General features: G+C 47.5%; 1 protein-coding gene across 1 annotated transcript in view; it reads left to right on the top strand.

The window, feature by feature from the left end:
• Positions 1-11,980, top strand: part of NOS1AP (nitric oxide synthase 1 adaptor protein) — an 87,697-nt gene extending 75,717 nt beyond the window's left edge. Inside the window, exons 7-10 of the mRNA XM_060232588.1 lie at positions 2,320-2,480; positions 6,618-6,785; positions 8,365-8,530; positions 11,572-11,980. Coding sequence (XP_060088571.1) covers positions 2,320-2,480; positions 6,618-6,785; positions 8,365-8,530; positions 11,572-11,963 — 887 coding nt within the window. The 3' untranslated portion in view covers positions 11,964-11,980. The remainder of the gene's footprint in view (positions 1-2,319; positions 2,481-6,617; positions 6,786-8,364; positions 8,531-11,571) is intronic.
• Positions 11,981-13,325: the final 1,345 nt, after the last annotated feature.

Genomic DNA, 13,325 nt, shown 5'->3' with positions numbered 1-13,325 from the left:
AGGGACCTTAGGCCAGTCACTCACTCTCAGCCTAACCTCCCTCACAAGAATGTTGCGAAGATAAAATGGAGGAGGGGGAGATGTAGGCCACTTCAGGGACCTATTGGGGAGAAGAGGGTGGCGTAAGACACAAACAGGATGCAAGACCTAAGGAAAGGCTCTTCCAAGCTTGGAGCCAAAAGAGTAGTCAAGAAGTGCTGTGGAGCAGTGAATGACTCTCACTTCCCAATTTGCTCGGAATGATGCCCCCCGCTTTTATGAACATATGAAGCTGCCTTATACTGAATCAGACCCATGGTTCATCAAAGTCAGTATTGCCTACTCAGACTGGCAGTGGCTCTCAAGAGTCTCAAGCTGAGGTTTTTCATACCTATTTGCCTGGACCCTTTTTAGTTGGAGATGCCAGGGATTGAACCTGAGACCTTCTGCTTACCAAGCAGATGCTCTACCACTGAGCCACCATCCCTCCCCTTTTGCAGGCTGAATGCAGAGGGTGTTATCAGCAAGCCCCAAAACACACAAATGAAGGATGTGTGGTCCTTTCTGGGCCACTGCAGTCAGAATGCTCCAGAAAAGCAGCTCACAGGCTCACGTGAACAGTCATGAAGCTGCCTTCTATTGAGTTAGCCCCAAGAAGAAGAAGAAGAATTGGTTTTTTTACCCCGCTTTTCTCTACCTGAAAGAATCTCAAAGCAGCTTACAGTCTTCTTCCCATCCTCTCCCCATAGCAGGCCACTTGTGGGCAGTGGTCTCTCTAAGCTGTGGCGTCTTGTGAACAAAAATTCTGCCTGGTGAGCAACTGGCATTAAAGTTGAGGGCTACAGCATAAATTAGCTTGCTCTGGGGCCATTTTCCCTGAGTGAAGACAAAAATGACCGAGCCAGAGGCAAAAAACCTGTGAGCTAGCTCACGTTAACTCAGCTTAGAGGGAACACTGCTTGTGAGGTGGGTGAGGCTCAGAGAATTTGGAGAGAACTGTTACTGGCCCACGGTCACCTAGCTGGCTTCACATTGAGGAGGAGTGGAGAATCAAACTCAGTTCCCCAGATTAGAGTCCGCCACCATCAAAATCAGAATTATCTTCTCAAAGTCCAGAATTTCTGTTCAAAGTCATTCACAACACCTACAATCTGGTCCTTTTAGCTGGAGATGCTGGGGCTTGAACTCGGGACCACCATGTCCTGCTCCTCCTCCTCCTTTTTCTTTGTGTTTGTGTATGTCTGCACCTGGAAGTCATGGTGACCTCTGGTGACTGACCCCTACTGGGGGCCTGAAGAATATTTGGAGAGATGGCTGGATAAAGCCTGCCTCTGTCCTCCTGACTGCTGGTATTTCAAGGAGGTCTCCCATCCAAGTACTTGCCAGAGTTCACCCTACTTAGCTTCTGAGATCTAACAAGACTGGGCTTGCCAGGGCTACCCAGGTCAGGGCTACCCGGAACCTTCTGCCTGCAAAGCAGATGCTCTACCACTGACCCACAACGCTGTCACTCTTTGCCATTGTATCTGAAGAAGTGAGTTCTGTGTCACTAAAGCACCCAGCAAAACAAATATTGTTAGTCTTTAGGGTGGCACTGGACTTCTCTTTTGGCTTTCTGCTGAGGCTTTCCTGTTGGCGTAAGTTCTGTAAAAGGATGCTAAAGTCCAGGGAGAGGTAAGGTAACGAAACAGAGTAACTTACCTGTAAAGTGTTCTGAAGCAATGGTCTCTAGTGAAAATTGTATAATGCAGGGGTGGCCAACGGTAGCTCTCCAGATGTTTTTTGCCTACAACTCCCATCAGCCCCAGCCAGCATGGCCAATGGCTAGGGCTGATGGGAGTTGTAGGCAAAAAAACATCTGGAGAGCTACCGTTGGCCACCCCTGGTATAATGGTTTTTGAAGCTTATAGAAGCCTCGTGTGAAACAGGACATCATATACAACCTGTTGCGGTCTTGTGCCTGGGCGCAACTTATTTCTACACCAGCTCTACTTGAAAGGAGTATTTGGAGCATTGGACTCTGTATAAAATGGCTTGTTGCATCACTTCCTGGACTCACAACTTTGGAGAAAGTGACATTAGTACAATTTGAGAGTCTTGGGGTACAGGTGTGATCAGCGTTCTGATGTTTGAATATTTTTGTATTTAGTTGTAAGCACTCTATGATTTTGTATAAAACTTGTGATAAGTGTTTTTTCTAGAGGCTGGTTTTTCGCAGATGCCTTAGTGCTGTATAGAAAGTTCAGGGAGAGGCAGAGAGAGGATTTTTATATAAGATCTTTGCTGCCCCAAAGCTTCCCATTACTTTCCCCAGTGGTAATCCTGTTGGATCTCTTGCAGCCAGCAGTGCGCCCGAAGCGCCACCTGTCAGCACTGCTGAGGAGACAGACATTGACGCTGTGGATGGTGGGTTGCCTGGGAGCGACCATTTGGAGTTCAACAGGGGAGTGACAGACCTCGATGCCGTCGGCAGGGAGTCGCCCACCGTGTCCTGCAACAAGGTATGCTTGCTTGTCCCTGTGCACAAATTCAGAACTAAAGAAGTCCTCAAGGAGAACAAGCAAGGGATGGTCTGAAAATCAGGGAACTAGGGAGGGAGTTCCATCACATACAACTGCTCCTACACCCAAATCCAGATAACAGTAGAAGGCACCAGACAACCCAAGCAAATGACTGGAATCATCCAGACATCAGGTGATCTAAAATGTGTTCAACACCCTAGTTGATGGGATGAGGGAGCGAGAGAGTTTTCCATCCTTAAATGTGGCAGATTCTTCCTCCATGGAAACAGGAAACAGCCAGCAAGCCACCTCACACCCATATGAGTAAAACCTTCTGAAGGGTGAGGAAAGCCTGGAAACTATTCTTTCATTTGGCTTGGTATTACTGAATGCTAGCTAGCAGGTATTTGATTTTCTCTGATCAGAACAATATTTGTGAGCTTTGATAGTGTTCTCTGGTTACAGGTTAGCTTATGCCGTTTGCAAATACTGTAGCCTTCACAGAGACATGAGGGGACATTGCTGTAGACCAAGAGAGGAACTGGGTCAGTTAAATCCATATTCAGATCAATACCCATGACACTGGAACAGTAAAATCCTTTTCTCTTTCCAACTCCCTAATTGTTCTCTTCAGCCTTAGCCAGTGGACTCTCCAACTGTCATTCTCTGTCAGTTTCTCCTTTTGATTCCATCACAGACATCCTAAAAGGGGTCTTCCTAATGGGGTAGAAGCCTTCCCATTCAGCAGATCACAAGCTAGTTCTTTTCAAAGAGACATATATCACCATTTCAGCTAACAGCACTTAATGCCATCCTACACAAACATAGTCAAGCCTAAAGCACATGTCTAGAAAATTGTAACGAAATAGTTTTGTCGCACTCTTTGTTCCTTTAGGATTCCTTTTGTGCTACTGTTTTTTTAGTCTAAGGGCCACACTGTTTCCCAGGCTGGTTTTCTGCTTCTAGTACGTTAAAGGCAATTTGTTTCTCATGAGCCGTGGTCACACTCACCATTAAATCCATCCCTAACCCGTCGCTATTATACCCCGCAGCTTTTTTACAACGAATTTCCTGATCAGACATCCCTCCATCCTTCAGTTCTAAGCAGCGTTGGTCCCGTCGTTGGTTGTTCAGAGGTCTCAACCAGACCTCATTTTTTGAGATGGCATTCCACACTCACGCAAGTGCAGTACGTGGGATATTGCGCTTGGCTTTAAAAAAAAAAGTGCCAGAAAAGGTGGGCAATCTGCACACACACACACACACACACACACACACCCCGATTTAAACACCCAGAAAGGAAGAGGAAGCCCAGGAGCTCTCTTTGCTGTCTCTCCGCCTGGTGGGGAGACAGCAAAGGTGGGTGATCTTCCTCCCCCTTCCCATTTAAACACCCCACCGTGGTGTTTAAATGGGGGGGGAGAGCACGGCAACTCTCTTTGCTGTCTCTCCGCCTGACGGGGAGACAGCAAAGGTGGGAGATCTTCTTCCCCACCCATTTAAACACCCCAACGTGGTGTTTAAATGGAGGCGAGCACGGCAACTCTCTTTGCTGTCTCTCTGCCTGGCGGGGAGACAGCAAAGGTGGGGGATCGTCCTCCCCCCCCCATTTAAACACCCCACTGTGGTGTTTAAATGGGGGGGAGCACGGCAACTCTCTTTGCTGTCTCTCTGCCTGGTGGGGAGACAGCAAAGGTGGGGGATCTTCCTCCCCCCACCATTTAAACACCCCCCCGTGGTGTTTAAATGGGGGGGGGAGAGCACGGCAACTCTCTTTGCTGTCTCTCTGCCTGGTGGGGAGACAGCAAAGGTGGGTGATCTTCCTCCCCCCCCATTTAAACACCCCACCGTGGTATTTAAATGGGGGGGGGAGAGCATGGCAACTCTCTTTGCTGTCTCTCCGCCTGGCGGGGAGACAGCAAAGGTGGGAGATCTTCCCCACCCATTTAAACACCCCGACGTGGTGTTTAAATGGAGGCGAGCATGGCAACTCTCTTTGCTGTCTCTCTGCCTGGCAGGGAGACAGCAAAGGTGGGGGATCTTCCTCCCCCCCCCCCATTTAAACACCCCACTGTGGTGTTTAAATGGGGGGGAGCACGGCAACTCTCTTTGCTGTCTCTCTGCCTGGCGGGGAGACAGCAAAGGTGGGAGATCTTCCTCCCCCCCCCCCATTTAAACACCTCACCGTGGTGTTTAAATGGGGGGGGGGAAGCACGGCAACTCTCTTTGCTGTCTCTCTGCCTGGCGGGGAGACAGCAAAGGTGGGTGATCTTCCTCCCCCCCCCCATTTAAATACTCCGCTGTGTTGTTTAAATGGGGGGGAGCACGGCAACTCTCTTTGCTGTCTCTCCGCCTGACGGGGAGACAGCAAAGGTGGGTGATCTTCCTCCCCCCCCCATTTAAACACTCCGCTGTGGTGTTTAAATGGGGGGGAAGCATGGCAAGTCTCTTTGCTGTCTCTCCGCCTGGCGGGGAGACTGCAAAGGTGGGTCATCTTCCTCCCCTGGCAGGTAGACAGCAAAGGTGGGCAATCTGCCTCCCCCCCCCATTTAGGAAAGGTCCCCTGTGCAAGCACCAGTTGTTTTCGACTCTGGGGTGACGCTGCTTTCACAGTTTTCACAGCAGACCTTTTACGGGGTGATTTGCATTGCCTTCCCTAATCATTACACTTTCCCCCCCAGCAAGCTGGGTACATATTTTACCAACCTCGGAAGGTTGGAAGGCTGAGTCAACAATTGCTGGCTCAATGATATCATTTGGAGTGGGCTCTCGCAGGGAAGCGGATGTGCGCTTGCGATGAGTCGGCTACAATGGAGCGTTCAAACATAGAAGGTGCGCGCGGGAGTCGTCGGAAGCATTCTTATTCTGGATTTAATGTACTATCAAAAAAGTCCACGTCTCAGTCGTGGCAGTTCGGGACACGAACGAGCCAACGACCATTGCCAAATGCTGATGTTTGGACAACCGCATAAAATCCGACATGCATCTGGCTTTCATCCATGCCCATCTCATCAGTTTATGTGTGTCTGACCTCGGGGATGGTGTTTATTATACAGGTGCTTGTAGCTGGCCTGCAGATAGGGCGGAAAAAGTTCTATACAGGTTCATATTTATATTGTGCTGGAAACTGCCATCTAATCACAGCTGACTTACAGTCACCCCATAGAGTTTTTAAGGCAAGAGATGAACAGAGGTGGTTTGCCCATTGCCTGCCTCATATCTGTGTGTGTCTGTGTGTGTATATACACATATAACACATGCATGTACTACAGCGCACCTGTTCACTTCCTTAAAAGCCGTGGGCAAGAACATCAAAATCAATGTCCAGATGATAGTAACAGAAACGTTAGGATTTTACTGTTCTAGTGTCATGGAAATTAGCTTAACGGTTTCATCCTTTTCAGGATAATTGCAATATTGTAAGAATGGGAACCAGTTACTTGGAAAAAGAATCCTGTGGAGAACCACTGTTTTCCCTTGCTAGCTTGAAGATCTTATGTGTTAAACATGTAAAAGAAAAAAATCCTTTGGAAGCCAGAAGATGGCCACAGCCTGAACAAGAGCTGTGCTTGGGGGCAAGAGCACTTTCACTTGGGGAAAAGGGATTTCAGCATCCCCACGGGGGAGAGTAATTCAGATCCACCTAAATATGGATCAGAGCCTTTCTGCGTCCTTGATTTGCTAGTGTTGTTATGCCAATAAAGGTTCTGTGTTTGTGGATCAGAGCCAGGCCAATTCAGTGGGAGCTCACAGGAGCGTAGCTCCTGAACCTTTCTGAGAGTTCCAGCTTCTCCTTCTGAGAGTTCCACCTTCTCCTTCTGAGAGTTCCACCTCCTTGTCCATTGAATAGTATGTGCAGCTGCATAACAATCCCCTGGATGAGCTCCACCACCTATTTTTCTACAAAACAATCCCTGATCAGAGCCATTTGGGTCATTTGGCCTCAAGCAGGCCAGCTGTGTGCCCTGATCTCCCTAGTAACTGCTGTAGTCTCCTTTGGGGGCGGGGGAAGAGGCTTGCTTGTAGTTCATCTCCCCACTCCTGGTTTTCTGCCCTGCCCTGGTAGCTCCTCTTAAGTACATGTCTGTGCACTGGGGAAAAAGAGGTTGTTATTGAGAATGTCCTTTTATTTTTCAGGGCTTGCTTCATCCAGAGGACATCCTGCTGGCTTCTCCCAAGATGCTGCTACCTTCCTCTTCCCAGTTACCTGAACCAGGTGTCCCTCTGTCGACTCACCACCAAATGCAGTTTCTGCAGCAGCTCTTGCAACAGCAGCAGCAGCAAACCGAAGTCGCTGTGGCCCAGGTTACTAGCCATGCCTTGAGATCACAGGGGAGAGTGCAAATTAATTTGGTTTTTTATTGGTTTGCATTTCTGTCCCTCCCTCCCGAAACGGGCTCAGGGTGGGTCGCATCAATAAAACAACGACATAACTTTAAAACAGCCAGCTAAAAACAACCAAACAATCATTTCGAGTTAACAATTTCAGATGATGGCCAAGTCAAAAACCTGGACTCTGGCTGACAAAAGACAAATGGCGGTAGTCAGGATCAATCCCTGCTCTAAGGAGAGTTCACAAATTGGCCTGCATGCGGCAGGGAGGCCATGCTGGTGTTCAGTGATGTCTGCTGCCTCAACTAAAAAGTCTGATGGAACAGCTCCGTTTTACGGGCCCTGCGGAATTGCAAAAGGCTCCGCAGGGCCCGGATCTCCAACGGGAGCTGGTTCCACCAGATAGGGGCCGGAATGGAAAAAGCCCTGGGCCTAGTTGAGGCTAGGTGGGCATCTTTTGGGCCAAGGACAACTAGAAGATGTTGCTGGGCTGAAATCCCCCTGCTGATCCACAGATCCAAATGGGCGTATGAAATGTCACAGTCTGAACTAGTAGGTTACATGGGACGAAGATTAGGGATCTTGATTCAGTTTATGACCCACCCATGGTTCGGGGCCAGATGGGGAAATAGAGGTGGGTTGTAAACATTCCACCACCACTCCAGGTTTGGTCATCCAGACCCCAAAGCCTTTTACCATGTCAAGCACCTGAACAGAAAACTGTCTGTTTCTAATGCCTGTGCCGGTATGGACTTGAATATTGACTAATTTTGATCTGTTGATGTTCATCGTTAGGTTATCCCTATCTTTCTGCTTAGCCAAGTGACCCTTTACAGTCTGTTTTTGTGGTTTCTGTTTATTGACTGCATGTTTAATTTGATTTTTAATTTTTGGATTTATATCCTGCCCGATCCTGCTCAGGACAGCTTACAGCAGTAAATTCCAAAACATATCGCAGATTAAAATTTAACATTTAAACGGATTACAGATTAAAATTTAACTTTTAAAATTGGGGGGGGGGGAGTGGTGTGCCGCTTATGACAACGGCTTTCAGTCGCTTTGTTCTGATTCGTGAATATTGAATATTTTGAGCTGACGCTGCTCCCGGTAGCTCTTCCAAAGATCACAAGGTTGGTTTCGAGCAGAGCCATCTCCCCACTGCCACCACTACCCTTGAGCAGTCTGTCCTGGATGGCATGTTGCCAAATGATAGATTTGCCTATGTACACGTCTCATGCAAACCTGTAGCATTATGAACATATGAACATATGAAGCTGCCTTATATTGAACCAGACCATCGGTCCATCAAAGTCAATATTGTCTACTCAGACTGGCAGCGGCTCTCCTGGGTCTCAAGCTGAGGTTTTTCACACCTATTTGCCTGGACCCTTTTTAGTTGGAGATGCCGGGGATTGAATCTAGGACCTTCTGCTTCCCAAGCAGATGCTCTACCACTGAGCCACCGTCCCTCCCGTCCATTAGAGACAGGTCTCGCTTACAGCCACCATGCTGCTTCCAAACCAACGGCCTTCTTCTGTGATCTGTCCCGCAGGTGCATTTGCTAAAGGACCAGCTGGCGACAGAGGCAGCTGCCCGCCTTGAAGCCCAAGCCCGGGTGCACCAACTCCTGCTGCAAAACAAGGACCTCCTCCAACATATTTCCCTTTTAGTGAAGCAGGTGCAGGAGCTGGAGGCAAAGCTGTTGGGACCTCAGACCAGTAAGAGCTTCCCTCTCTGCCTCTGTCCCTCTGGTAGTGTTCGGGTTCGGATGCTTATTTTGTATCCTAACACTTAATTGGACACCTGCGTCCCAGTCTTGGTGGTCACCCTCACTGTGTGTGTGGTAGGACATCAGTATGAGTGTGGGACCTCAGCTCAGGAGTAGAGTTTCAGGTAGGTGTATGTGTTAGGCTGTAACAGGGGTGGTCAAACATGCTTTAACATAAGAGCCATACAGAATAAATGTAAGATGTTTGAGAGCTGAAAGACATGAACATCAGATGTAGGGAGCGAGGGAAGGAAGGAAGGCAGCTTCCCCTCAATATATGGCAGTGCCAGCATAGTTAGCCAGAACGAGCATGGCCTGCACTCAGGCTAGCCTTTGAGCAAGGGTGAGGAGTGGGGCAGGGGCATAGGTGGTGGGGTGTGGCCCCAAAATGCTCGGCCATTGCTAGGGGCCTGCATGGCACAGTGCCAGCATAGCTAGTCAACGTCCTCGGACTAAGAGAGGCACTGTGGGCGGTATTATCAAAAAGTAGCCATGTTGAAACTTAAGACATCTGTATGGTTGTGTTTTGGACACATGAAGCTGCCTCCTACTGAAACAGACCCTTGACCGCTCAAAATCAGTATTGTCTACTCAGACTGGCAGCAGCTCCCTAGGGTCTCAGGCAGAGAGGTCTTTCACATTACCTGGTTCTAGAGATGATGGGGATTAAATCTGGGACCTTTCACACGGCAAGCAGATGCTTACTTACTGAGCCACAGCCCTTCTCAGATGCTCTCCTCCCTATGTCATGGTACTTGAGTGGTAAGCACATGCGCCCCCCCCCATATCCTCTGCTTTCAAGGTTATCTTCTAGCTTTAAAGGAAAATGGGAAGCTTAATTTTTTTAAATTTATTAAGAACATAAGAGAAGCCAATTTGGACCCAGCCAGTGGCCCATCCAGTCCAACACTCTGTGTCACACAGTGGCCAAAAAACCCAAGTGCCATCAGGAGGTCCATCAGTGGGACCAGGACCCTAGAAGACCTCCCACTGTGCCCTCCCCAAGCACCCAGAATACAGAGCATCACTGTCCCAGACAGAGAGTTCCATTGATAAGCTGTGGCTAATAGCCACCGATGGACCTCTTTTCCAGCTCTTATGTGAAAACCTTGCTTCCACTCAGTGTTTTAATTTGAAACTTTATTTAAAAATTAATCTTAATGTGAGAAAGTACAATATACACAATTCACAAATCACACTGACATATGTAAAAGTTATTATGAATGAATGAAAATACATAGCAGTTCTAAGAATGAATCCGAATTCTAAGTCTCTTAGCAAAAGCATGTACAGAAAAGATACCCTCACTGAATTCAGATCTGAAAAGCTCACATATCACATAGTGCTGAAAAATATAGTGTATATGTATAGAAAAAGCTATATTTCCACTGCAGTATTTCATGATGTTCCTTTGAGTACAAAAGTTATACTTTTTTGCAAAACTGTGCAGACTAAATAAGTATGGGTTGCCAGTTACAGAATCAGTGTTCATTTCCTGGGATTTATCATGGCAGACCATGTAGAAGAAGTTGTTTCAGCTAGCTGCAGAAAACTTCTCAAGGACACCCACCAACTGTGCATTAGAACAGTGAGAAAGAAAAATGCCTATTTGGAGTAGCTACAGGAAGTAATTAGCAGATTCAGTGAGCCTTAACTGATTCAGTTTGGCTTATGCTTACTAATGAAGCAAGGCTTAGAAGAACAAACACATGCTACATGCAGTGCATGATTTATATTAGATTCCATGACTATGCGGTCTCATTTTTTAAAAAAAAAATGGCCAAAAAGAGCCACTTCCAGGGAGCTGAACAGGTTGCAACTACATGGGAGTCTATAGCGACAGTGCTTACACCCGCACAACACCCACCCTGTCAGCCATCTTTAGAAGCAGTCAACCAGTGCCCGGCTATGCCTCTCTGTCATCATTCTGCCCCCTCCCCATAATGCATAAGGCAGCACTCTATGCTGATTGCAGGACTGCAGTGTACCCAGTAAGAGTGCTGCAACTAACATGCAGCTGGAAGCTTTGCAGATGGGGATGCCTATCCAAGTCCTAGCCAGAGCAGACCCTACTCAGCTTCTCTGATTTGACAAGATAAGGCCAGCCAGGGCCAACCAGTTCAGGCCTCCCTCAAATACCTCTCTGTAAAAATAACAAGTACAAACGTAGGAAAGGGGGCAATGTTATCTAATTGCCGTAGGACATCCTAGGATTTGAGCTGAAATTATATTAAGAGTGTTTTACTGTTAACTTTTTAAAAGTCTGTTTTGCTTTTGTTTTCATGTGATTAGCTATGCTGAGGGGAAAGCGGGCTGAGCAGTATTTTAAATAAATTAATAAATGCCATGTTCACATGCAAGGAAGGCAACCCTGATGCCTCCCCCTTAGAATTGCTAACCAACCAAAGTTATTATTTGACACAACGCTTATCATGTATGCAAATATAAGATGACCCATCTCTTGTTTTTGATGGCATACCTGTGAAAATACCTGCTCTTGCACTTGAGTAAATATTGTATTATCCTAAATGCATTGCTGTGCTTTTTACACTGCCAGATAGCATTGCATTTAGATAAACAAGGAGTAAAATACAGGATTTGGCAAACTAGATAGTTTCCTTTTAATTATGTTAACTCTCAGCAGAGTGTGTGTGTGTAAAGCATCGATATTTCTCAATAATTAGTCTTCTGTTGTTAAATCAAAAGTTGCTTTACTGTAGAAACTCAGAAGCTTTACCGAGGACAGAATCCTTGGAAGTATACATGGTTACATCGTTACTATATAGGATTACTTCAAAGGAAAGAATACAGATGCAATTTGAGTCACAGGTTCAAAGATTACTACATAGTATCTCTTTTATTACTAAGGAATTTAGGTTATTAAAAACAGAAGAGAGCAGTACTCAAGCAGGGGGCTCTTATCAAGTCACATTTTCTCTTTTCAAGAAGTATAACATGACACCTCCTTCTCCCTCTCTCCCTGTTTTGCAGTTGGCTCTCAAGACAGTTTGCTGGAGATCACCTTCCGAGCGGGTGCCCAGCCCATGCTGTGCTATCCCACCACCCCGATGCCTGCGGACACCCACCTGCTCCAGCTGGACCACAGCTTTCCCGGTGCCACCAACTCCCTGAGCAGCCCTTTAGGTAGGAGCGACTGCCTGGCCAAGCTGGAATGCTTCCACTTCCTCCCCGGCACCGAGCCGCCCTTGGGCAGCTTGGAGCTCATCAAGTTCCGAGAGTCCGGGATCGCCTCTGAGTACGAGTCCAACACGGACGAGAGCGAGGACTGGGACTCGTGGGCCCAGGAGGAGCCGCTCCGACTGCTCAATGTCTTGCACAAGCAGGGGCTGGGGGACAGCCTGGATGACGAGATTGCAGTATAAGGAGTGGCAGAGTCAGCTTAGGTGGCAAGCGACAGCTGAGAGCTTTTGGGGTCTGGGTCTTATGAACAGGCCTGGACCAGCCTGCATCTCATGTTGCTGGCAGCCTCAGAGCCGCATTTAATGAAAGTGCTATCGGGGAGCACAGCTGCAATGGCAAGTGCTGCTTCCTCCCTTTCCTTTGACCTGCTGCGAGCGCGTAGCAGGTGTCAAAGTAACCACTTTCCGTTCAAGTGAAAAAGAGCCATTTGCCGGCGTGGTCCTAAGAACTCAGGGCTGTGTATATTTTGTGACTCCTCCATACACCAAGTGCAGAAGTTGGCATTTGGTTCAAATTTCAGCATTTTGAGAATCTCAAGCTACTATATGTTTTAAGGAACACACGTTTCTAGCCCAAAAGGCTGCTAAACTGGTCTTGACAGTGGCCTGTGAGCTCTCAAAAGCTGGAGGTAGAGACAAGAAGGGGTTTCCACCGGACAAGGACATGGCATGCGTAGGTCTTGGCTCCTCGTTTGAATTAGAAGCATAACTCAGATGAAAAGCTAGTTTAGTATGCAGATGGCGTGTTCACAATGCCAGATTCTGCTTCTTTGGGGATAGACTGAGGTTGAGCTTGGCAAAGGGAGTGTGAAAGGGGGAACAGGTGTATGAAATATACATAGCCCTATTCTCAGTAATGACTTTCCAGCACATGCCTTCCCTTGTTCAGAACTGTCCCTGTTTAGCCTCTGGACACGACCCCGTAGCCTTAAGTTTCTTCACTTGAATGGTGATCTAAGTTGCCGGGAGTAATCCGGGAACTCTTGCAACCAGAAACACAGTCATATCATTTCTCATATCATTTTTTAGTCCCATTGCAATCGTTGAAGCCTCAGTCCCGATTCCGGAAGAGCAGCTGTGTTAGTGTGTAGTGACTGTTGCCCCTTAAAGGCGGATTAATTTGTTGTGGCACTCAGCCCCCACGGCACCTCACAACTGTGCATCTTTGTGTGCGATGGTAGTTTACCAGTGACATTTTCAAGGCTTTTGAAAGTCCCTTTCACGGGTAGCCACAGAAGCAGGCAACATTTTATGAACCGAGTCCACAGAATCAATGCTGATTCTGTTAACTTAAGCAAAGCATTGCTGATTCTGTGAACTCAGGCAGGTCATGGGGAAGGAGATCAGGAAGAGTTGCTTCAGTGCTTCATTCGTGTGGCTCTTTCTTATGTCCAGGGAATTGAGCATTGCCATTTTGGGGTCAGGCGGCAATTTTTTTCCAGTCCAGTTTGGCCAGTGATCCTGGAGGTTTTTTGCCATCTTCTGGGCATGGAGCTGGGATCACTGGGAGTGTCTGGGGGAGGAGGTATTTGTGAAGGTCCTGCA

This window comes from Heteronotia binoei, chromosome 2 (assembly GCF_032191835.1).
Source record: "Heteronotia binoei isolate CCM8104 ecotype False Entrance Well chromosome 2, APGP_CSIRO_Hbin_v1, whole genome shotgun sequence".
In the NCBI taxonomy this organism is placed as follows: Eukaryota; Metazoa; Chordata; class Lepidosauria; order Squamata; family Gekkonidae; genus Heteronotia; species Heteronotia binoei.
This window is presented reverse-complemented; position numbering and strand designations above follow the sequence as displayed.